Source organism: Lolium perenne, chromosome 6 (assembly GCF_019359855.2).
Source record: "Lolium perenne isolate Kyuss_39 chromosome 6, Kyuss_2.0, whole genome shotgun sequence".
In the NCBI taxonomy this organism is placed as follows: domain Eukaryota; kingdom Viridiplantae; phylum Streptophyta; class Magnoliopsida; order Poales; family Poaceae; genus Lolium; species Lolium perenne.
In genome coordinates, this window is record NC_067249.2 from 249217191 (window position 1) to 249242921 (window position 25731).

Consider the following 25731-nt stretch of genomic DNA (forward strand, 5'->3'; position numbering starts at 1 on the left):
CTACCTACTACATGGTATTTTCTGCCATTCCAAGTAAATACTTCGTGTGCTACCTTTAAACAATTCAAAATATACTATCTCTTATTTGTGTCAATGTTTTATAGCTCATGAGGAAGTATGTGGTGTTTTATCTTTCAATCTTGTTGGGCAACTTTCACCAATGGACTAGTGGCTTCATCCGCTTATCCAATAATTTTGCAAAAAGAGCTGGCAATGGGATTCCCAGTCCCAAATTAATTAAACTAAATAGACACTCCTCCATGGTATGTGATTGATGGACGGCACCCGAAGGATTCGGTTAGCCATGGCTTGTGTAAGCAAAGGTTGGGGGGAGTGTCATCATAATAAAACTAAAATAAAAAGGCACTCCTTCATGGTATGAGATTGTTGGCAGGCACCCGAGGATTCGGTTAGCCATGGTTTGTGAAAGAAAGGTTGGAAGGAGTGCCACACAAAATAAAAATAGAATGGGAGCCGCTCTTTGAAGGTTTGCCTGACAAGGGGGTTAGAGTACCCGCTACCAGTCGTTGACAACAACAAACACCTCTCAAAATGTTACTTTTATTATCTCTATATGATTTCAAAACTAAAAAAGCTCTAGCACATGATTTAATCACTGCTTCCCTCTGCGAAGGGCCAGTCTTTTACTTTATGTTGAGTCAGTAAACCTATTTCCCTCCATCTCAAGCAAGCATTTGAGTAGTTGTGATCAAACCATTATATTGTGATTTGCTTCATCATGTCTTTTATTCTTCCTTGTTTAGTGCAAGTTTTATCTGAGTGAATATAGCTTTGCAAGTTATCGATGATCATGAGGAGACTATTATGATTGGGTATGCAATTTGTGCAATATAAACTTTAACATGAGAGCATTGCTCAATAGATAAATATAACCTGTTAATTGTTCTCTGACCAAGAAGGAAGTTTGCCATCACCAACTATGATTTCTTATGCACCTTTATTTGTGATTACCTTATACTTGTTTCAAGTTGAGTTATATGAGGAAGTTGTTTACTAGAATGTCTTGTGTGAATGAATATGATGCTTCTTGTCCGTATTTTATTTATCGACTCTTCACTCCATAAACATGTGGTCCTGTTTAATCGAGTTCGATTTCGCTTGGGGACAAGCGAAGTCTAAGCTTGGGGGGAGTTGATACGTCCAATTTGCATCACTATTTTATATCATAATTTGCTGATATTCATTGATATATTTCATATTTGGACATAATACTTATGTTATTTCATCTATTTTGCATGTTTCATCATTATTGGAGGATCGAGCACCGGAGCCAGGATTCTGCTGGAAAAAGCACCGTCATAACGCAATATTTCGGAAGATCAACTGTGGAAGGAAATTATACCAAAAATCCTATTTTTCCAGATGACGAAGGAAGCCAGAAGGGGGAGCCAGCTGGACCCAAGGTGGGCCCAGACCATAGGGCGGCGCGGCCCATGGCCTGGCCGCGCCACCGGGTGGTGAGGGGGCCCCACAGCCCCTTTCGCCTCCTTTTCTTCGCGAAATCCTTCGTCCCGAAGACCTAAGCCACAGAGGGTACCTCACGAAGAGTTACAGCCGCCTCTGCGGGGCGGAGAACACCAGAGAGAAAAGAGCTCTGCGGCGGGCTGAGATCCGCCGGGGAAATTCCCTCCGGGAGGGGGAAATCGACGCCATCGTCACCGTCATCGAGCTGGACATCATCTCCATCACCATCATCATCATCATCTCCACCATCATCACCGCCGTCTCCACCGCTGGACATCGTCACCGCCGTAGCAATTTGGGTTTGATCTTGATTGTTTGATAGGGGAAACTCTCCCGGTATCGATTTCTACTTGTTGTTGATGCTATTGAGTGAAACCGTTGGACCAAGGTTTATGTTCAGATTGTTATTCATCATCATATCACCTCTGATCATGTTCCATATGATGTCTCGTGAGTAGTTCGTTTAGTTCTTGAGGACATGGGTGAAGTCTAAATGTTAGTAGTGAACTATGGTTGAGTAATATTCAATGTTATGATATTTAAGTTGTGGTGTTATTCTTCTAGTGGTGTCATGTGAACGTCGACTACATGACACTTCACCTTTATGGGCCTAGGGGAATGCATCTTGTACTCGTTTTCCAATTGCGGGGTTGCCGGAGTGACAGAAACCTAAACCCCCGTTGGTATATCGATGCAGGAGGGATAGCAGGATCTCAGAGTTTAAGGCTGTGGTTAGATTTATTCTTAATTACTTTCTTGTAGTTGCGGATGCTTGCAGGGGGTATAATCACAAGTATGTATTAGTCCTAGGAAGGGCGGTACATTAGCATAGGTTCACCCACACAACACTTATCAAAACAATGAAGATTATTTAGCCGTATGTAGCGAAAGCACTAGACTAAAATCCCGTGTGTCCTCGAGAACGTTTGGTCATTATAAGTAAACAAACCGGCTTGACCTTTGTGCTAAAAAGGATTGGGCCACTTGCTGCAATTGTTACTCTCGCACTTTACTTACTTGTACTTTATTCAACTGTTACATCAAAACCCCCTGAATACTTGTCTGTGAGCATTTACAGTGAATCCTTCATCGAAACTGCTTGTCAACACCTTCTGCTCCTCGTTGGGATCGACATTCTTACTTATCGAAGATACTACGATACACCCCCTATACTTGTGGGTCATCAGTTCCCAACGGACGCGTGCTGTACGCGTATCAGTAATATTTCAAGAGAATCCACAGGAACATAACATTCATCCTCCTTGGGTAAGCATGTAGGACAATCAAATAGTGTAAGAGATAAAGAGTTACTCTCATTAGAATGTTGGCATGGGTAGCTAATCCATTCTTCCTCCTTTTGTTCGTCACTCTCCTCTTCTTTTTCATCCAAGGAGCTTTCAGGTTCATCAATTTCTTCTTTCACAGGTTCCTGCAAATTGTGAGTGCATTCTTGTGCATTAATGAGTCTCTCTTTATAATCAATGATATAAGGATTATCACTGTAACTTTCTATGCAAAAATTAAGGATAGAAGAGACATAATCTTTAAGGTCCTTACAAGCAACACAAGTTTCATAATTTTTAACCATAAGGATTCGATCTCAGAGGCTCCCATAAATAAAACAAATTGTTCTACCTCTTCGAACCCAAAATGAATATAGTTATTCCAATTATAGTTCTTAATTAAAACTTCTTCACTAAAGCCACATTGGAATTTCAGATGTTTAGTATCCTATTTAGAGCAACAGTTTATATCATGGCGTGTAAGCAAGATTTTAGCAATTGTATTCAATTTTTCTATCACAGCACTCATGACTTTACCCGTTCTTGATTCTCTATAATTATTATATATTTCAATAAGCTCCAAATAGGTTGTGGGTTCTCCCATAACAACAGTTTTTAAATTTTTTGGTTTTTCAAATTTTTATGGATTTTCGGGTATATAATAAAACAAGACAAAAGCAAACTAGACAAAAGTAAACTAAGCAAAATAATACTAGACAGAAATAAACTAAGCACAAATAAACTAGACAAAAGTAAACTAAGCAAAACGAAATAAAACAAAATAAAAACAGAAAGAGAGGTAGAGTGTACTCCCCAGGTGAACTTATGAGTAGAGCTATGCTTTCCCGGCAACGGCGCCAGAAAATAGTCTTGATAACCCACAAGTATAGGGGATCGCAACAGTCTTCGAGGGAAGTAAAACACAAATTTATTGATTCGACACAAGGGGAGGTAAAGAATACTTATAAGCCTTAATAACTGAGTTGTCAATCCAGCTGCACCTGGAAAAGCACTAGTAACATGGGTGATGTGAAAGCAGCAATAATATGAGAGCAATAGTAACAGTAACACAGCAGCAGTAATAGTAACACAGAGGCAATGGCACCAGAAAATAGTTGATACTGTAGGATAACGTTGCATAGAAAACAAAAATTTTCCTACCGCGAACACGCAATCCAAGCCAAGATGCAATCTAGAAGACGGTAGCAACGAGGGGGTATCGAGTCTCACCCTTGAAGAGATTCCAAAGCCTACAAGATGAGGCTCTTGTTGCTGCGGTAGACGATCACTTGCCGCTTGCAAAAGCGCGTAGAAGATCTTGATCACGATCGGTTTCGGCGCCACGAACGGGCAGCACCTCCGTACTCGGTCACACGTTCGGTTGTTGATGAAGACGACGTCCACCTCCCCGTTCCAGCGGGCAGCGGAAGTAGTAGCTCCTCTTGAATCCGACAGCACGACGGCGTGGTGTCGGTGGCGGTGTAGAAGTCCGGCGGAGCTTCGCTAAGCTACGCGGGAAATATGAAGTGGAGGAGCAAAGCTAGGGTTTGGGAGGGGGTGGCCGGCCACTCAAGGGGGGCGGCCAAGCTATGGTCTTGGGGTGGCCGGCCCCCTCCCTTGGCCCCTCATTATATAGGTGGATCCCAAGTGTTGGTGTCCAAGTCTTCGAATAAGACCCGAAACCAAAACCTTCCATAGGAGGGGGCAAACCTAGCCCAACTAGGACTCCCACCCAAAGGTGGGATTCCCACCTCCCATGTGGGGGGTGGCCGGCCCCCTATGGTGGAGTCCACTTGGGACTCCACCCCCACTAGGGCTGGCCGGCCATGGAGGTGGAGTCCCTTGTGGACTCCACCTTCCTTGGTGGTTTCTTCCGGACTTTTCTAGAACCTTCTAGAACCTTCCATAGAACCTTCCGCGACATTTTATTTCACATAAAATGACATCCTATATATGAATCTTATTCTCCGGACCATTCCGGAACTCCTCGTGATGTCCGGGATCTCATCCGGGACTCCGAACAAATATTCGAACTCCATTCCATAATTCAAGAACTACCATTTCAACATCCAACTTTAAGTGTGTCACCCTACGGTTCGAGAACTATGCGGACATGGTTGAGTACTCACTCCGACCAATAACCAATAGCGGGATCTGGAGATCCATAATGGCTCCCACATATTCAACGATGACTTTAGTGATCGAATGAACCATACACATATATTACCAATTCCCTTTGTCTCGCGATATTTTACTTGTCCGAGGTTTGATCTTCGGTATCACTCTATACCTTGTTCAACCTCGTCTCCTGACAAGTACTCTTTACTCGTACCGTGGTATGTGGTCTCTTATGAACTCATTCATATGCTTGCAAGACATTAGACGACATTCCACCGAGAGGGCCCAGAGTATATCTATCCGTCATCGGGATGGACAAATCCCACTGTTGATCCATATGCTTCAACTCATACTTTCCGGATACTTAATCCCACCTTTATAGCCACCCATTTACGCAGTGGTGTTTGATGTAATCAAAGTACCTTTCTGGTATAAATGATTTACATGATCTCATGGTCATAAGGACTAGATAACTATGTATCGAAAGCTTATAGCAAATAACTTAATGACGAGATCTTATGCTACGCTTAATTGGGTGTGTCCATTATATCATTCACACAATGACATAACCTTGTTATTAATAACATCCAATGTTCATGATTATGAAACTAATCATCTATTAATCAACAAGCTAGTTTAAGAGGCATACTAGGGACTTCTTGTTTGCCTACATATCACACATGTACTAATGTTTCGGTTAATACAATTCTAGCATGATATATAAACATTTATCATAAACATAAAGATATAAATAATAACCACTTTATTATTGCCTCTAGGGCATATCTCCTTCAGTCTCCCACTTGCACTAGAGTCAATAATCTAGATTACATTGTAATATACCTAACACCCATGGCATTCTGGTGTTGGTCATGCTTTGCCCTAGGGAGAGCTTTAGTCAATGGATCTGCTACATTCAGATCAGTGTGTACTTTGCAAATCTTTACTTCTCCATCTTCGATGTACTCGCGAATCGAGTGGTAACGCAGCTTGATATGCTTCAGCCTCTTGTGTGACCTTGGCTCTTGTGCATTGGCGATGGCACCCATGTTATCACAGTAAATGATTAATGGGTCCAATGCACTAGGAACCACACCGAGCTCTACAATGAACCTCTTCATCCATACCGCTTCTGATGAAGCCTCTGAAGCCGCTATGTACTCTGATTCTGTTGAAGACTTCGCCACCGTGCAATCGCTTCGAGCTTGCCCAGCTTCTGCAGCACCATTCAATATAAACACGTACCCAGATTGTGACTTAGAGTCATCAGGATCAGTGTTCCAACTTGCATCGGTGTAACCGTTTACAACGAGCTCTTGGTCACCTCCATAACAAAGAAACATATCCTTAGTTCTTTTCAAGTACTTCAGGATATTCTTGACCGCTGTCCAATGTTCCATTCCTGGATCACTTTGATATCTGCTAGTCAAACTAACAGCATGTGCTATATCCGGTCTAGTACATAGCATGGCATACATGATAGATCCTATCGCCGAGGCATAGGGGATGTTACACATCCTTTCTCTTTCTTCTGCCGTAGCCGGTCCTTGAGTTTTACTCAATACCTTGCACAGTAACATAGGTAAGAACCCTTTCTTACTTTCGTCCATTCTAAACTTCTTTAGAATCTTGTCCGAGATATGTACTCTGTGATAGCCCTATTAGGCGTCTTGATCTATCTCTATAAATCTTGATGCCTAATATATACGATGCTTCACCAAGGTCTTTCATTGAAAAACTATTCTTCAAATAACCCTTAACAACGCTTAATAGTTCTATATCATTCCCGATCAATAATATGTCATCTACATATAATATCAGGAATGCTACGTAGCTCCCACTCACTTTCTTGTAAATACAGGCCTCTCCATGACACTTGTATAAACCCGAAGTCTTTGATCACCTTATCAAAGCGTCGGTTCCAACTTCTTGATGCTTGCTTCAGTCCATAGATTGAACGCTGAAGTTTGCATACTTTGTCAACATTTTTAGGATCGACAAAACCTTTGGGTTGTACCATATACAACTCTTCCTCAATGTCTCCATTAAGGAACGCCGTTTTGACATCCATCTGCCAAATCTCATAATCGAAAAATGCAGCTATTGCTAACAAAATCCTCACAGATTTTAGCTTCGCTACAGGTGAGAAAGTCTCATCGTAGTCAACTCCTTGAATTTGTCGGAAACCCTTTGCGACAAGTCGAGCTTTATAGACAGTAATATTACCATCGGCATCTGTTTTTCTCTTGAAGATCCATTTATTCTCGACAGCCTTTCGGCTATCAGGTAAGTCTACCAAAGTCCATACTTTGTTATCATACATGGATCCCATTTCGGATTTCATGGCTTCTTGCCATTTGTTGGAATCTAGGCTCATCATCGCTTCTTCATACGTCGCAGGGTCCTCATCATTGTTATCTACAATCATGACATTTAGACAAGGATCATACCAATCAGGAGTGGCACGTTCCCTTGTCGATCTGCGAGGTTCAGTAGTTTCCTCGTTCGAAGTTTCATGATCATTATCATTAGCTTCCTCTTGTTGCCGGTGTAGGCGATGCAGGTACAACTTCCGGTTTGCGCTACTCGATCAACGAGTATAGATTCATCAATCTCATCGAGTTCTACTTTTCTTCCAGTCACTTCTTTAGTGAGAAATTCTTTCTCAAGAAAGGTTCCGTTCTTAGCAACAAAGATTTTGCCTTCGGATCTGTGATAGAAAGTGTACCCTATAGTTTCCTTAGGGTATCCTATGAAGACGCATTTCTCCGCTTTGGGTTCTAGCTTGTCCGGTTGTAACTTCTTTACATAGGCTTCGCAACCCCAAACTTTCAGGAACGACAGCTTAGGTTTCTTATTAAACCATAATTCATACGGTGTCGTTTCTACGGATTTTGATGGTGCTCTATTTAAAGTGAATGCGGCTGTCTCTAATGCATAACTCCAAAATGATAACGGCAAATCAGTAAGAGACATCATACTACGAACCATATCTAAGAGAGTTCGATTACGACGTTCGGACACACCGTTTCGTTGAGGTGTTCCCGGCGGTGTCAATTGTGAAAGTATTCCGCATTTCTTTAAATGCATGCCAAACTCATAACTCAGATATTCACCTCCACGATCAGATCGTAGAAATTTGATCTTCTTGTTACGTTGATTTTCTACTTCACTTTGAAATTCCTTAAACTTCTCGAAAGTTTCGGATTTATGTTTCATGAAATAGATATACCCATATCTACTCAGATCATCTGTGAAGGTTAGAACATAACGATAACCACCGCGCGATGCTACGCTCATTGGTCCACATACATCGGTATGTATGATTTCTAATAAGTCGAGCTCGCTCCATCATACCAGAAAATGGAGTCTTTGTCATTTTTCCCATTAGACATGCTTCGCATCTATCAAGTGACTCAAAGTCAAGTGATTCAAGTAATCCATCGGTATGGAGTTTCTTCATGCGTTTCACTCCAATATGACCAAGACGACGATTACACATATAAGTAGAATTATCATTAAGTTTAATTCGCTTAGCATCAATGTTATGTATGTGCGTATCACTACTATCGAGATCTAACTTGAGAAATAAGCCATTCTTTTGTGGTGCTCGACCATAAAAGATATTATTCATAAAAATAGAACAACCATTATTCTCAGACTTGAATGAATAACCGTCTTGCATTAAACAAGATCCAGATATAATGTTCATGCTCAACGCAGTACATAATAGCAATTATTTAGGCTTAAAACTAATCCCGACGGTAGATGTAGAGGAAGTGTGCCATTTGCGATCACATTGACCTTGGATCCATTTCCAACGCGCATCGTCACTTCATCTTTCAGCAGTTGTCGTTTATTCTTTAGTTCCTGTTTCGAGTTACAAATATGAGCAACCGAACCAGTATCAAATACCCAGGTACTAGAACGAGAACTAGTGAGATAAACATCTATAACATGTATATCAGATATACCTTCTTTCTTCTTCTTGACAAGGCCGCTCTTCAGATCAGCCAGATACTTGGAGCAATTAAGCTTCCAGTGTCCCTTCTCCTTGCAGTAATAGCACTCAGCATCAGGCTTAGGGCCGTTCTTAGGTTTCATAGGAGGCGTGGCAGCTTTCTTGCCACCCTTCTTGAATTTTCCCTTAGACTTGCCCTGTTTCTTGAAACTGGTGGTCTTGTTGACCATCAACACTTGGTGCTCTTTCTTGATCTCAATCTCAGCAGCTTTTAGCATGCCAAAGAGTTCAGGTAACTCCTTGTTCATGTTCTGCATATTGTAGTTCATCACAAAGTTCTTGTAACTTGGTGGCAGTGATTGAAGGACACGATTAATCCCCAGTCTGTTAGGAATCACTATTCCCAAGTCACTGAGTTTCTTCGCATGCCCGGTCATGGCGAGCATGTGCTCACTAACGGAGCTGCCTTCTTCCATCATACAGCTGAAGAAATGTTTCGATGCTTCATAGCATTCCACTGCCGCATGAGTCTCGAATATAGCTTTCAGCTCATTCATCAACTCATGAGGATCATGGTGCTCAAAACGTTTTTGAAGATCGGATTCCAGATCGCACAGGATGGCACACTGAATTTGAGAGTACCGAGTTTTCCGAGTCGCGTAAACAGCTTTTACTTCATCGGATTCATCTTCTGCAGGAGGGTCACCTAGCGGTGCATCAAGCACAAATTGCAGATTTCCGCCAGAGAGGAAGATCCTCACATGAAGGAACCAGTCGGTGAAGTTGCTACCGTTGCTCTTAAGTTTCTCTTTCTCTAGGAACTGATTAAAATTGATTGGGGACGCCATCTCTACAACATATATTTGCAATAGTTTAGACTAAGTTTATGACATATTGAGTTCAAATTTTAATTCAACATAATTAAAAACCTAAGTGAACTCCCACTCAAAACAATATCCCTCGCATTGTCTTAGTGATCACACGAACCAAATCCACCGCACCTAAACCCGATCATCACGAGAAAAGGTGTGATTTCAATGGCGAACACTCAAAGTGTTCATCATATCAACCATATGATTCATGCTCTACCTTTCGGTATCACGTGTTCCGAGACCATGTCTGTACATGCTAGGCTCGTCAAGGCCACCTTAGTATCCGCATGTGCAAAACTGTCTTGCACCCGTTGTATGTACTTATCGAATCTATCACATCCGATCATCACGAGATGCTTCGAAACGATAAGACTTGATAACGGTGCTACTAAGGATGAACACTTTATTATCTTGAGATTTTAGTGAGGGATCATCTTATAATGCTACCGTCGCGATCTAAGCAAAATAAGATGCATAAAAGGATTAACATCACATGCAGTTCATATGTGATATGATATGGCCCTTTTGTCTTTGCGCCTTTGATCTTCATCTCCAAAGCACGGACATGATCTCCATCATCTTCGGGCATGATCTCCATCATCGTCGTGAAGCACCAAGGTCAATGGCACCGTCTTCATGATTGTCCTCCATGTAGCAACTATTACAACTACTTTGAAATACTACTCAACATGAAATTTAAAGACAACCATAAGGCTCTGCCGGTTGCCACAATACAATAATGATCATCTCATACATATTCATCATCACATTATGGCCATATCACATCACCAAACCCTGCAAAAACAAGTTAGACGCTCTCTAATTTGGTTTGCATATTTTACGTGGTTTAGGGTTTTCGTTATAGATCTAATCTACCTACGAACATGAACCACAACGTTGATACTAATGTTGTCAATAGAAGAGTAAATTGAATCTTTACTATAGTAGGAGAGACGAGACACCCGCAAAGCCTCTTATGCAATACAAGTTGCATGTCGAACGAGGAACAAGTCTCATGAACGCGGTCATGTAAAGTTAGTCCGAGCCGCTTCATCCCACTATGCCATAAAGATGCAAAGTACTCAAACTAAAGATAACAAGAGCATCAACGCCCACAAACCATTGTGTTCTACTCGTGCAACCATCTATGCATAGACACGGCTCTGATACCACTGTAGGATAACGTTGCATAGAAAACAAAAATTTTCCTACCGCGAACACGCAATCCAAGCCAAGATGCAATCTAGAAGACGGTAGCAACGAGGGGGTATCGAGTCTCACCCTTGAAGAGATTCCAAAGCCTACAAGATGAGGCTCTTGTTGCTGCGGTAGACGATCACTTGCCGCTTGCAAAAGCGCGTAGAAGATCTTGATCACGATCGGTTCCGGCGCCACGAACGGGCAGCACCTCCGTACTCGGTCACACGTTCGGTTGTTGATGAAGACGACGTCCACCTCCCCGTTCCAGCGGGCAACGGAAGTAGTAGCTCCTCTTGAATCCGACAGCACGACGGCGTGGTGTCGGTGGCGGTGTAGAAGTCCGGCGGAGCTTCGCTAAGCTACGCGGGAAATATGAAGTGGAGGAGCAAAGCTAGGGTTTGGGAGGGGGTGGCCGGCCACTCAAGGGGGCGGCCAAGCTATGGTCTTGGGGTGGCCGGCCCCCTCCCTTGGCCCCTCATTATATAGGTGGATCCCAAGTGTTGGTGTCCAAGTCTTCGAATAAGACCCGAAACCAAAACCTTCCATAGGAGGGGGCAAACCTAGCCCAACTAGGACTCCCACCCAAAGGTGGGATTCCCACCTCCCATGTGGGGGGTGGCCGGCTCCCTATGGTGGAGTCCACTTGGGACTCCACCCCCACTAGGGCTGGCCGGCCATGGAGGTGGAGTCCCTTGTGGACTCCACCTTCCTTGGTGGTTTCTTCCGGACTTTTCTAGAACCTTCTAGAACCTTCCATAGAACCTTCCGCGACATTTTATTTCACATAAAATGACATCCTATATATGAATCTTATTCTCCGGACCATTCCGGAACTCCTCGTGATGTCCGGGATCTCATCCGGGACTCCGAACAAATATTCGAACTCCATTCCATAATTCAAGAACTACCATTTCAACATCCAACTTTAAGTGTGTCACCCTACGGTTCGAGAACTATGCGGACATGGTTGAGTACTCACTCCGACCAATAACCAATAGCGGGATCTGGAGATCCATAATGGCTCCCACATATTCAACGATGACTTTAGTGATCGAATGAACCATACACATATATTACCAATTCCCTTTGTCTCGCGATATTTTACTTGTCCGAGGTTTGATCTTCGGTATCACTCTATACCTTGTTCAACCTCGTCTCCTGACAAGTACTCTTTACTCGTACCGTGGTATGTGGTCTCTTATGAACTCATTCATATGCTTGCAAGACATTAGACGACATTCCACCGAGAGGGCCCAGAGTATATCTATCCGTCATCGGGATGGACAAATCCCACTGTTGATCCATATGCTTCAACTCATACTTTCCGGATACTTAATCCCACCTTTATAGCCACCCATTTACGCAGTGGTGTTTGATGTAATCAAAGTACCTTTCTGGTATAAATGATTTACATGATCTCATGGTCATAAGGACTAGATAACTATGTATCGAAAGCTTATAGCAAATAACTTAATGACGAGATCTTATGCTACGCTTAATTGGGTGTGTCCATTATATCATTCACACAATGACATAACCTTGTTATTAATAACATCCAATGTTCATGATTATGAAACTAATCATCTATTAATCAACAAGCTAGTTTAAGAGGCATACTAGGGACTTCTTGTTTGCCTACATATCACACATGTACTAATGTTTCGGTTAATACAATTCTAGCATGATATATAAACATTTATCATAAACATAAAGATATAAATAATAACCACTTTATTATTGCCTCTAGGGCATATCTCCTTCAGATACTACTTCCAATGTCATATAGGAACGAGTATATGATGATGAGAGATGGACCGGGGTTCCCAGCTATCTTCACTAGTGGTAACTCTCCAATAACAAGTGACAAGTGTTGGGTGAACAAATTACAGTTGGGCAATTGATAGGATTGAAATAGCATTAAGACAGAACATCAAGATTATTAATCATGTAGGCATGTTTTCTATATATAGTCATACATGCTCGCAATGAGAAACTTGCATAACATCTTTTGTCCTACCAGGGCCTCAAGGGAATCTACTGGTAATTAAGGTACTCCTTTTAATAGAGCACCTGAGAAAAGCATTAACACTTGGTGAAAACATGTGATCCTCATACCTAAGCCTTCCCCTCCAGTTATCCCAGTTGTTGTCACTCTGGGGCCTCGGGTTCCGGACATAGACATGTGCAAACAACTTGTAGATACAATCTAAGCAATAATTATAGAGCTTAAATCTAAGATCATGCCAAGCATTAAACACAACAAGATTGCAGCAACAATAACTTCACAAAATTTATAGATAGACTGATCATAATGTAACAATTCATCGGATCCCAACAAACACAACACCGATTACATTAGATGAATCTCAATCATGTAAGGCAGCTCATGAGATCATTGTATTGAAGTACATGGGAGAGAGAGTACCAACTAGCTACTGCTAGAACCCGTAGTCCATGGGGGAACTACTCACAGAGCATGATGGAGGCGGTGGCGTCGATGGAGATGGCTTTCGGGGGCACTTCCCCGTCCCGGCGGCGTGCCGGAACAGAGATTCTGTCCCCCGAATTTGAGTTTCGCGATGGCGGCGGCGCCCCTGGAGTCTTTCTGGAGTTTCGTCAATTGGTATAGGGTTTTTTAGGTCACGAGGGGTTATATAGGCAAAGAGGCGGCGCGAGGGGGTGCCTGGGGGTCCCACCCCATAGGCTAGCGCGCCCCTCCTCTCGGCCGCGCCGCCCTGTGGTCTGGGAGCCCTGGGCCTCCCCTCCGGCTCTCCTTCGGTGTTCTGGTCCGTCTCGGTGAAATAAGATGTTTGGCCTTTGTTTCGTCGAATTCCAAGAATATTGCCCGAACAACCTTTCTGGAACTAAAAACAACAGAAAACAGGAACTAGCACTTCGGCATCTTGTTAATAGGTTAGTTCCGGAAAATGCATAAAATCATTATAAAGTGTGAGCAAAACATGTAGGTATTGTCATTAAACTAGTGATACGTCCAAAACGTATCTACTTTCCCGAACACTTTTGCTATTGTTTTGCCTCTAATTTGTGTATTTTGGATACAACTAACACGGACTAATGCTGTTTTCAGCAGAATTGCCCTGGTGTCTCGTTTTTGTGCAGAAATTCAACTTTCAGGAAAATCCCCGGAATTTATGTCGAAGGGCCTATTTTTTTAGAAGAATCACGGAGCCAGAAGGGCAGGCCTGGGGGAGGCCCAGGCCCCCCAGACAACAGGCCGGCGCGGCCTGGAGGGGGGGCGCGCCGCCCTAGCGTGTGGCCCCCTCGGCCAGCCTCTGACGCCCCCCTCCGGACTACTTAAGGGGTTCGATCAAAAAACGCGAGACGGGAAGTCGAATTCGCCAGAAACCATCCAGTACACCGCCACCATCGCGAAACTCCGTCTCGGGACCAGAAACTCCGTTCTGGCACTCCGCCGGGACGGGGAATTGGAGGAGATCATCGCCATCATCACCACCGACGCCTCTCCATCGACCAGCAATGTTTCCCCCATCCAGTGGTGAGTAATTCCCCCGCTGTAGGCTGAAGGGGGTGGTAGGGATTGGATGAGATTGGTCATGTAATAGCATAAGATTGTTAGGGCATAGTGCCTAGTGTCCGTAATTGTTACTTTGATGATATTGTTGCAACTTGTTATGCTTAATGCTTGTCACTAGGGCCCGAGTGCCATGATCTCAGATCTGAACATGTTATTGTTTCATGATGATATGCATTGTTTTATGATCTTACCTGCAAGTTGTATACACATGTCGCTGTCCGGAACCCGAGGCCCCAATGTGACAGAAATTGGGACAACCGGAGGGGAAGGCAGTGATGTGAGGATCACATGTGTTCACGGAGTGTTAATGCTTTGCTCCGGTACTCTATTAAAAGGAGTACCTTAATTTCCAGTAGATTCCCTAGAGGCCCGGCTGCCACCGGCTGGTAGGACAAAAGATGTTGTGCAAGTTTCTCATTGCGAGCACGTACGACTATATACGGAACACATGCCTATGGATTGCTTAGTACTTGGATACCGTTTTATTATTATCTGCAAATGCCCTGCTTTGATTGTTACATGAGTTTCTCTCATCCATGCAACGCCCGTCATCCATCCCTGTGCCTACTGTATTTTAATCCTGCTGTTTACTGTAATCACTACTACTGTCTTTGTTACACTGCTGCTGTTATTTCACTACTGCTACTGCTATAAAACTGTTACTACTGATAAACTCTTGCGAGCAAGTCTGTTTCCAGGTGCAGCTGAATTGACAACTCCGCTGTTAAGGCTTTCAAGTATTCTTTGTCTCCCCTTGTGTCGAATCAATAAATTGGGTTTTACTTCCCGCGAAGACTGTTGCGATCCCCTATACTTGTGGGTCATCAACTAGCATGGAACATCAGAAATTATAGATACGTTAGAGATGTATAAAGCCCTCTCCGCCGTTCCTCGCCGTGGCCTCGCCGGGAGGGCGGTGATGGGGGTGGCAGCGCGGCCCTGGACCCTGGCGCGGTCCTCTCCTCCTTCCTCACCTTGGCATGGCCGGGCGGGTGGGGATGGGGGTGGATCTCGTGCTGCTCCTCCTCAAGATCTTCGACCACGACACCAAGGGCGGCGGCCCTGGATGGCGATGGTGGTGATGGTGCCGACCTGGTGGCAGGTGGCGGGCATCAGGTGCCGCTGACCGTGGCACTGCGGTGGTGGTATTCTCTCTCGCCGGAGGAGATCGACTAGTTGTGTGGCTAGCTGTGGCGGATCTTGCGATCCGTCGCCTAGCTCCCGATGGCGAGGCGCAGCTGCCGGTGAAAGCCGCCCCAGACTATGGTCATGGCGGATGATGGCGGAGCCTTTCGTCGTTACCTTGTTGAATGCATTATCTCTGCAGTCTGCGTTTCTTCGCCTGGGCTACTCCAGGGGAAACCCTAGACCCGAGTCTCCCGGATCGGACACTAGCGGCGCGCAACGCCGTTCTCCCTGTTGGGGGTATCATTTTTGGAGCAGACAACAAATGGCGGTGGTGCTGAGGTGGAGCGGTGTGCTTTTGATGTGTCGACGTCGTCGAGTCGCCGCATCATGGTGCAGTGGTGTCTCGGGACGGATGCAGTGTGATGGACATGCGCAGGATGGTGGAGTCGTCTGGCGCCGTGGCGGCATCGATGGCAGGCCTAGCATGGTCAATGCGATGATCTCTCTTGAAGATGGAGTCGAGGAAGACGGCGGTAGCAACTTCTATGGCGTATGCTGAGAGTCTGCTTGACTGGATGTGCTTCTCATCTGCTATTGGGCGGCCGGGGAAGGCATTTGGTTTTTGGATGATATGTTGGTGAATTGTCAACCCCTTCATCCCTCTGTAGGTTTAGCGAGGTGGTTTTGAGTTTGATCTTTTGTATTGCTCTTCCTCTTAAGGTGATGTGAATAATCTAATAAAAAAAACCGTGTGTATCCCTTGAATGTAGAAGCTGGAGCGATATTTCCCCCATTTCGAAAAAAAAGCGTAGCAGGGCGAGAACCAGGAAGTTTCTCACAACCACGGAGTTGCGATGTCTAGTGGGACAAGGATGATGACCCTGGTCTTGCTTCTCTTAGTCATGTACTTGATATATCTTTTTGTGTGATGCATAGATTTCAGATGATGAACTGAACAATTGTGAGAGATTGTATTTGGACAAAATATGTGTAGTGAAATCTATTTGGACATATATATCGATATATGTGTGGTGAACTAATTTAAAGAGAGATTGAACTAATATATTTTAGTGCTTTTACTCTTCACATGTATTGTATAAAAATGTAGAAAATACACTGCCATGTTAGTGTATAATACGTCTCCACATAGCCCAAATATGTTGTCAAGGAAATACGCTATTGGCATGTCTAAGTATCTACCAGCGGCGTATATATACTAACTGGCACGGCATATATATATGGCACGCAACTACCTAGGTAATTTTAGTGGTGTGTTCCAAACACACCACCGGTATTGTACATCTGTGGCGTGAGCATACATACACCTCTGGCGTGTATGTGTCAGTACACCACATGTATCGGAAATACGTATGGCATGCTGAGGACATGCCACCGGTAAAAAAGTACCCGTGATGCGACACATGTGGCGTGGTAAAACTGCGCCACTAGGTTGGTTTTATCGCACCACTGCAAGGATTTTCTCTATTAGTGACTATTGGATTCAAAGATACCCTGTACTCCACCCAGCTTCCTAGTCATTTTTCATTTTCTTTATTTAATTTCTACCGCTTCTATTGATCACAAAATTGTGGATTTAGGAAGTGTTCATATCTCCAAACTGAAGCCAATTTGTCCTACTCCTTTGAACCCAGTACATTTCTTCTTGGTCAAGGAGGTTTTCAATCTCCATACGCTTTGGTCTTTGGCTTCACATGAAACTTCTTTTTCCATTTACTAGTGGCAGTGGGGTAATTTTCTCCAACTACAGGGGCAGTCGAAACGATGTACCGCAGGAAATGTTCATCCATTAATAATTAGGTATATATTTTCCACTGTATTAAATAAGTCAAATTAGCTTTCCTCATTAGTATGTCAAGATCTTATTCGAAAAAGAAAACCAATAAATGGTATATTATCGTATCTTATGCAATAAATGTGATATCTTCAAGATCAATCACACATCAATGCAATTTATGGACCTTCCTGGATGACTACTGTTCAATTAAAGATATGTCCATAACCTTATAAAAACGGTGGTATATATCGACACTAGAAATTGAGCATTCCATATTTCCACCATGAAAGAAAAACTACTGATTAGAATGACCATTCTCTTGCCATTTTTTATTCAAGCCATTGGAGGATGTGGAGTTAAATCTATCAAACAGGGGGAAAATACTAGCAGGGTCCTCACGAGTTATCAAGTTAATAAGACTATTCTGGTAGTATGTGTATGCATTCCTCTTGCTTTTTATGTATATTTATCCTAATATTTTGAGATTATGAATCTGAGGAAACATCAATATAGGTTGAAGGTGGAGATGTATACGATTGCATTGGTGTGAATGTACAACCAGCCTTTGACCACCCATTGCTGAAAGACCACAAAATTCAGGTAAATAATTATCATGAAGAAATGGATATTTTCATTTTATGAGTAAATTCAATGTAAATATTTACGTTTAGAATCTCCAACGAACGATGAGTTCTCTAAACTACAGTATTAACACATAGGTAGATATACAATCAAAGAAAAATTAAAATAGATTTCACACTTATATTGTTCATAAATTCTTTTCCTGATGCTATGTAGACATTGATTTTTCACTACAAGAGGAACTAACAACATCTTGTCAAACAATACAAATGTAAAAAAATGACATGTGCTATACATATGATTGATTATGCATTAAAAATATATATTTGATTATGTGATGAATAAGTATGGCTCCTCAATAGATGGAACCAAGTTCTCTCCCACTGAGAACATACACAGATTTTCCATCGAAGAATGCCATGCCACAAGTACAGTTGCCTATCATTGAGTGCCCTACAGGAACAATTCCAATATTGCGTAACAATAGAAGGGACCACATGGCAGAAAAAACCATTGATGAAGTGATTAGCAATGATGTACAACAAGAGGTAAGTATTTTATTTTTCAATATAGTTTTGTAGTGGTCTAGTAATCTAGGTATATTATGAAAATATAAATACTGGTGAGGTGTTGTTCTATGCGCAACAGCTGTAGACCATAGTTGACTCCAAACTACATTATAGAATAATATCCCATGGAAATTCATCCTCGAGTTGAAAAATTAGGTTAAAGAGTCCATAAGTATATTGCAAAATTATTTTTTTAAACTTGAATCTTACAACTCCTTTTACACTTTCACACTCTTGTTGCCACTGGAAAATAAATATTTATTCATTCTAATAAGTTCCACCTACATTTTGTGTAAGTTCTTGGTCCATATTGACCTTAGTATCCAACATAAACTGATATTCATCAAATATATTTATCTTATGTTGTCAAATTGTTTCTACTATTCCGAGTAGGTTTTAGTATTTTCACTGAAAATAAGCAATTATTTTGTCTTGTAGGTAGCAACAATCGAATATCTGGATGAGTTATATGGAACACGCGCTAAAATAAATGTTTATGAGCCAATGGTGAAGACAAATAGTAAGGATATCAGTGGAGCAACCATACAGATTCACAAGGGAACACGGGGTCGTCGAGATGGGATAGGTGCTGGTTCTTGGGTATATCCAAGCTACAGTGGTGACAATTATGCTAGGTTTCATGTTTATTGGGTAAACAATAAAATATTTATTTGGATGCACATTCTGTTATGAACTACAAATGATTTGTAATCTCACAATATCTTATTGACATTGTATACATTAGGTAAAGGATCATGGCCCACCAATCACAACTTGCGTGGATCATGATTGTCGTGCTTTCGTGCAAGTTAGCCAAAGTGTTGGTCTCGGAGGAAGAATACAACCGATTTCTATCTATAACGGACCACAATATGAAATAGATGTTCTAATCTTTAAGGTATTCTTATCTTAAATTTTCATTGTTAACTTATGTATTTTATTATATCAAATACACTAGTTATCTTTTGATTCAAACTCGATAAGTTCGAAACCACAATTTAATGAACAAATCAATGCACAAACTATTAGATAGAAAAAAACATGATAGAACCTTTGATAATGAAAAATATTTGATGATACAATGATTAGAGAAATAATACGTCTCCCTCTTCGCATTCATTATCGGTTATACAATAGTAAGTGTGAAAATATGTCTCCCACTTTACATTCATTATCTTTTATACAACTACAAGTATAAATATGACATCACACATAGTTGATTGCATATTCCTTTAAATTTTCAGCAACCATTTACCATGCGACCATGATTTTTCTAGGATCCAAAGACTAATAATTGGTGGGTGGCTTATGGTGAAAAAAATACACCAATCGGATATTGGCCGAGTTCGCTCTTTCAATACATGAAAGACAAGGGTGAATTTGCATTATGGGGTGGATTTGTTAAAGGCCCAACAGCATCGATGGATTCTCCACAAATGGGTAGTGGTCATTTTGCTTCAGAAGGCTTTGGAAAAGCATCATTTATGAAGAATATCCAAATTGTAGATAAGACCAATAAGCTTGTTTCCCCTAATGTTCATAGTGCACACCCAGGCGGTACCAATTTTTCCAAATATACTACAGATGACTATGGACACAATAAATATGGTCTACATATGTACTATGGTGGACCCGGTGATTTTGTTTGATAATATATAGTGTTGCATTTAATAAAGCTTTTCTACGATTTACTACCTCAGTTCCTTTCTATAGTGCCTATAGATTTTTGGCATTTATTTCAGAATATAAGGTTGTAGTTTGGCTTTTTTCAATTACCCCTCCCCCGTTCAGCTCCCACACAACATGCATGAGAAAAAATCTATATAAAATTGGAAACAATTAATTGAGATTCCTAATGCATGGCCCAACGATTCTTTAAAATTAGGCATCAATGTTTTACTTTTCTTAATTGAACTTGGCTGCACATATATGGAAAATCAACAAGAGAGATTTGTGGGATTTGTTATGATAAGTTAGGAAGAAATGGATTTTCCAAATTTTACGTTGATCTCAAATCGTTCAGCTAAGGGGTCTTGTGTAAAAAATACTCTTACGCTAATTTCCGTGCCAAAAAACTATAGGCACTATAGAATGGATCTTATATCCAAAAACATGTGTCTAGTTGGACATTTAATTATTGGAATTTGAACTCTGGTACGGATAATGATCTTCCAAGTTATATGACACACAAGCTATACTTGAAATATATTATGGGCACTTAAATCAAGACATAATTGAGATGTTAATTATGAAAAATGGCTGAAAAAATAACGACATGCTCAATTTGGCAAACTAACCTATGATTGTATCTCACATGAACACAATCGCATACTCCCATCTATGTACGAATTGGAGTCTAACAGTAACAACAACAACAACATCAACATCAGCATCAGCAGCAACAGCAACAACATCAGCAACATCAGTATCACCATCAGCAGCAGCAACAACAACAACAACATCAACAACAACAACAATAAAAACAACAGCAACAACAACAACAACAGCAATAACAGCAACAACAACAACAATAAAAACAATAACAACAACAACAACAACAACAACAACAACAACAACAACAACAACAATAGCAACAACAACATCAATAACAACAACACAGCAACAACAGCACCAACAGCAGCAGCAACAACAACAACAACAACAACAGTAGCAACAACAACAGCAGTAACAGCAGCAGCATCAGCATCAACAGCAACAATAGCAGCAACGGCATCATCATCATCAACAACAACAACAACAGCAACAATAACAACAACAACAACAGCAACAACAACAACAGCAACAACAACAACAACAACAACAACAACAACAACAACAACAACAACAACAACAACAATGGCAACAACAACAGCAACAACAACAACAACAACAACAACAACAACAACAACAACAACAACAACAACAACAACAACAACAACAACACCAGCAACAACAACAACAACAACACAACAAACACAGAAAACAATAATAATAGCATCAACAACAACAACAATAGCAATAACAATAGCAACAACAACAATAATAATAACAACATCAACATCAACAGCTGATGGGATGTGCCCTAGAGGGTCCACCATTGGGCCCACTCTTCGGAAGGAAGAAGGACCAGAAGGGTCTAGTCGCCGGGCGACTGGGCTAAAACCCCTGGCGACTGGGCTAAGACCCTGGAAGCTGGTGATTGGCCCACGACGACTTGGCATGGGGCAAAGAATCCCTGCCTTATAGCGATCTGCTATGCTCGATCTTATCTCCCTAAAACCCCAGACTGTGGGTGCTCATATAAACCCCCAGCCTAAACCCTAGGAGGGATCCAATCTCGCAATTATGTACCTCCATTTTTCTTGGTCGCTCCGCCGACTGAGACCCCCCATTGCAATTCTCCAAGAAATACAAATCTAGTAGGACATAGGCCTTTTAATCCTCCGGAGGGGATGAACCTAGGTAAAACCCGTGTTCATATGCATCTTATGCTGTAGATGGCCACGTCTCCCTTGACCCGCACCAACGATATGCTACACCATGTAGCACCTGCTGTCGAGGGGGCTCCTCGGTAATGCCCACCATGGGGATCTTATTGTTAATGGAATCCTGATACGTCCAAAACGTATCTCCTTTCCCGAACACTTTTGCCATTGTTTTGCCTCTAATTTGTGTATTTTGGATGCAACTAACACGGACTAACGCTGTTTTCAGCAGAACTGTTCTGGTGTCTCGTTTTTGTGCAGAAATCCAACTTTCAGGAAAATCCTCGGAATATATGCAGAAGGCCCTATTTTCCAAGAATATTGGCGGAGCCAGAAGGGCAAGCCAGGTGGAGGCCCGAGGGCCCCACACCATAGGGCGGCGCGGCCCAAGAGGGGCCCGCGCGGCCCTACCGTGTGGCGGCCTCGGCCGGCCTCCGACGCCCTCCTTCGGACTATTTATTGCCTTCGACCTGAAAATGCACGGGCGGAAGTCGAAGTCACCAGAAACCCTCCAGAACGCCGCCACATCGCGAAACTTCGTCTCGGGAGACAGAAGTCTCCGTTCTGGCACTCCGCCGGGACGGGGAATTGGAGGAGATCATCGCCATCATCACCACCGACGCCTCTCCATCAACCAGCCATGTTTCCCCCATCCATGTGTGAGTAATTCCCCCGCTGTAGGCCGAAGGGGATGGTAGGGATTGGATGAGATTGGTCATGTAATAGCATAAGATTATTAGGGCATAGTGCCTAGTGTCCGTAATTGGTACTTTGATGATATTGTTGCAACTTGCTATGCTTAATGCTTGTCACTAGGGCCCGAGTGCCATGATCTCAGATCTGAACATGTTATTGTTTCATCATGATATTCATTGTTTATGGTCTTACCTGCAAGTTGTATACACATGTCGCTGTCCGGAACCAATGGCCCCGAAGTGACAAGAATCGGGACAACCGGAGGGGATGGTAGTGATGTGAGGATCACATGTGTTCACGGAGTGTTAATGCTTTGCTCCGGTGCTCTATTAAAATGAGTACCTTAATATCCAGTAGATTCCCTTGAGGCCCGGCTGCCACCAGCTAGTAGGACAAAAGATGTTTTGCAAGTTTCTCATTGCGAGCACGTACGACTATAATTGGAACACATGCCTATTGATTGCTTTGTACTTGGACACCGTTTTATTATTATCTGCAAATGCCCTGCTATGATTGTTACATGAGTTTCTCTCATCCATGCAACGCCCGTCATCCGTCCCCGTGCCTACAGTATTTTAATCCTGCTGTTTACTATAATCACTACTGTTGTCTCTGTTACTCTGCTGCTGTTATTTCACTACTGCTACTGCTATAAAACTGTTACTACTGATAAACTCTTGCGAGCAAGTCTGTTCCCAGGTGCAGCTGAATTGACAACTCCGCTGTTAAGGCTTTCAAGTAATCTTTGTCTCCCCTTGTGTCGAATCAATAAATTGGGTTATACTACCTGCGAAGACTGCTGCGATCCCCTATACTTGTGGGTTATCAAGACTGTTTTCTGGCGCCATTGCCGGGGAGCATAGCTTTATTTGGAAGTTCACTTGGATTGATATTGTTCGCTGCAAATTCTCCATCATGGGTAAATCTCGCGATCCTAAAGTCGTCATATTACCATCCACTACAAGAAAAGGTACAACTCTGAGTACCTCTGCTACTCTTGATTCACCATCTGTGATAAGTCAACTTGTTTCACCGCCACAAGCTTCACTTGCTGGTACTACTGCTGAATCTGAAAACTCTCATAATATTGATATTGTTTCTGCTGTGCTTGATGATAGTGGTTCATTGGGATCCTTTCTAGATGCTACAATTGCTAGGTCTAGACAAATTGAAAATGCTGAAACTCCTAATGAAAATGCTACTACACCTGTTAGTTCATCTGAACTTGATTATTCTAGTGATGATCCTGATGAAGATTATGTGGAGCTTAATGATGATTTTATTAATAGATGTAATGCTACTGCTGATGCAAGTAAAATTAAAAAGTTTCTTACACAATATACTGTTAGACATAAGCTATCTCCTGATCCTAAATTTGCCACATCTCCTATATGCATTAAGGATAAAGATTATGATTTTTCTCTTGATCTATCTCATATAGCTATTGTAGAGAAAGCACCCTTTTGTGGTACTGAAAAAGAAAGTGCTGTAGAGCACATGATTGAACTTTCTTCTATGAGTAGCTTGTTTTCTGATGATGACAAGATGCGTACTTACTTTGTCATTAAATTTTTTCCTTTCTCATTAAAGGATGATGCTAAAACTTGGTATAACAATTTGCCTCCTGGTTCTATTAAAAGTCCAACTGATTTGCGTGATGTTTTCTTTCGAAAGTACTTTCCTGCTAGTGCTCAACATATTGCTCTACAGAAAATTTATAGGTTTGACCAGGGAGATGAAGAGAAATTGCCTGAGGCATGGGCAAGATTTTGTTCTCTTATCAGAGCTCGACCTGGACATGATTTAGAAAAGAATGATCTACTTGATATATTTTATAGTGGACTAACCATTGAATCTAGAGCATATTTGGATAGTTGTGCTGGGTGTGTTTTCAGGAAAAGAACTCCAGACGAAGCTGAAGAATTATTGGCTAGAATAAGCCGGAATCATGATGATTGGAATACACCTGAACCAACTCCAACGCCAATATTGAAGAAGAGGGGTTTAATTGAATTGAATGATGAAGATATGAGGGAAGCTAAGAAGTCTCTCAAGGAGAAAGGTATTAAATCCGAAGATGTGAAGAATCTACCTCCCATAGAAGATATATGTGAGATAATTCCCCCTTCATCCATGATTGAGGTAAACTCCCTTCAACACTTTACTAGGGAAGATATTCCGTATTCAAAACCTCCTGCGCAATGCTTAGATGAGTTTGATAATTATATTGTTAAGCAAGAAAATTTTAATATGAGAGTAGAGAATCATCTAATGGAAAATTCTCAAGCTATTAGCAATTTGCATGATATTGTGGAGAGAACCTCCAATGATGTTAAGATGCTTGTTAAACATTTTCAAATGGTTCAAACTCAAATTGATCAACTCACTAAAGTGCAAAGTGACTTGCTAAAAAATAATTCTAAAGAGAAACATGCTTATGAAGTAACAACTAGAGGTGGTGTCTCTACCCAGGATCCTCTATATCCTGAAGGGCATCCCAAAAGAATTGAACAAGATTCTCAACGCATTGAACCTAGAGCTCCTTCTAAGAAGAAAAAGAAGAAGAAACATAAAAATGTTGTAGAATCCTCTGAACCTATTAATGATCCTTATAGTATTTCTATTTCCGATGCTGAAACTGAAAGTGGAAATGAACATGATAATGATAATGATAATGATAAGAATGATGCTTCTGATAAAGAAGAAGTTGAAAATGAACCTGAAAAGCATGATAAAAATAAAAAGTATACTAAAGAAGATTTTATTGCTAAAAAACATGGTAATGAAAGAGAACCTTGGGTACAAAAGCAAATGCCTTTTCCTGCTAAGAAATTAAAATCAAAGGAAGAAGAACACTATAATAAATTTTGTGATTGGATGAAACCTTTATTCTTGCAAATCCTGTCGGGGGGAAGACCCCGGGTAGGGCAATGGACGCGGAGCAACCGGCTGGCCACTGGCCGGCTCGCGGCAAAGGCCGGCTGAGGTGCAGCCGGCTGGC

The 25731-nt window shown here is 42.0% G+C and overlaps 1 protein-coding gene across 1 annotated transcript; it reads left to right on the forward strand.

Moving 5' to 3' along the window:
• Positions 1–17681: 17681 nt before the first annotated feature.
• Positions 17682–20248, forward strand: LOC127309125 (protein neprosin-like). The gene is made up of 6 exons (XM_051340100.1): positions 17682–17825; positions 17912–17998; positions 18343–18528; positions 18988–19200; positions 19301–19447; positions 19827–20248. Exons 1-6 carry the CDS (start codon positions 17682–17684, stop codon positions 20196–20198), a joined length of 1149 nt encoding a protein of 382 aa, XP_051196060.1. The 3' UTR covers positions 20199–20248.
• The last annotated feature ends 5483 nt before the right edge of the window (positions 20249–25731 follow it).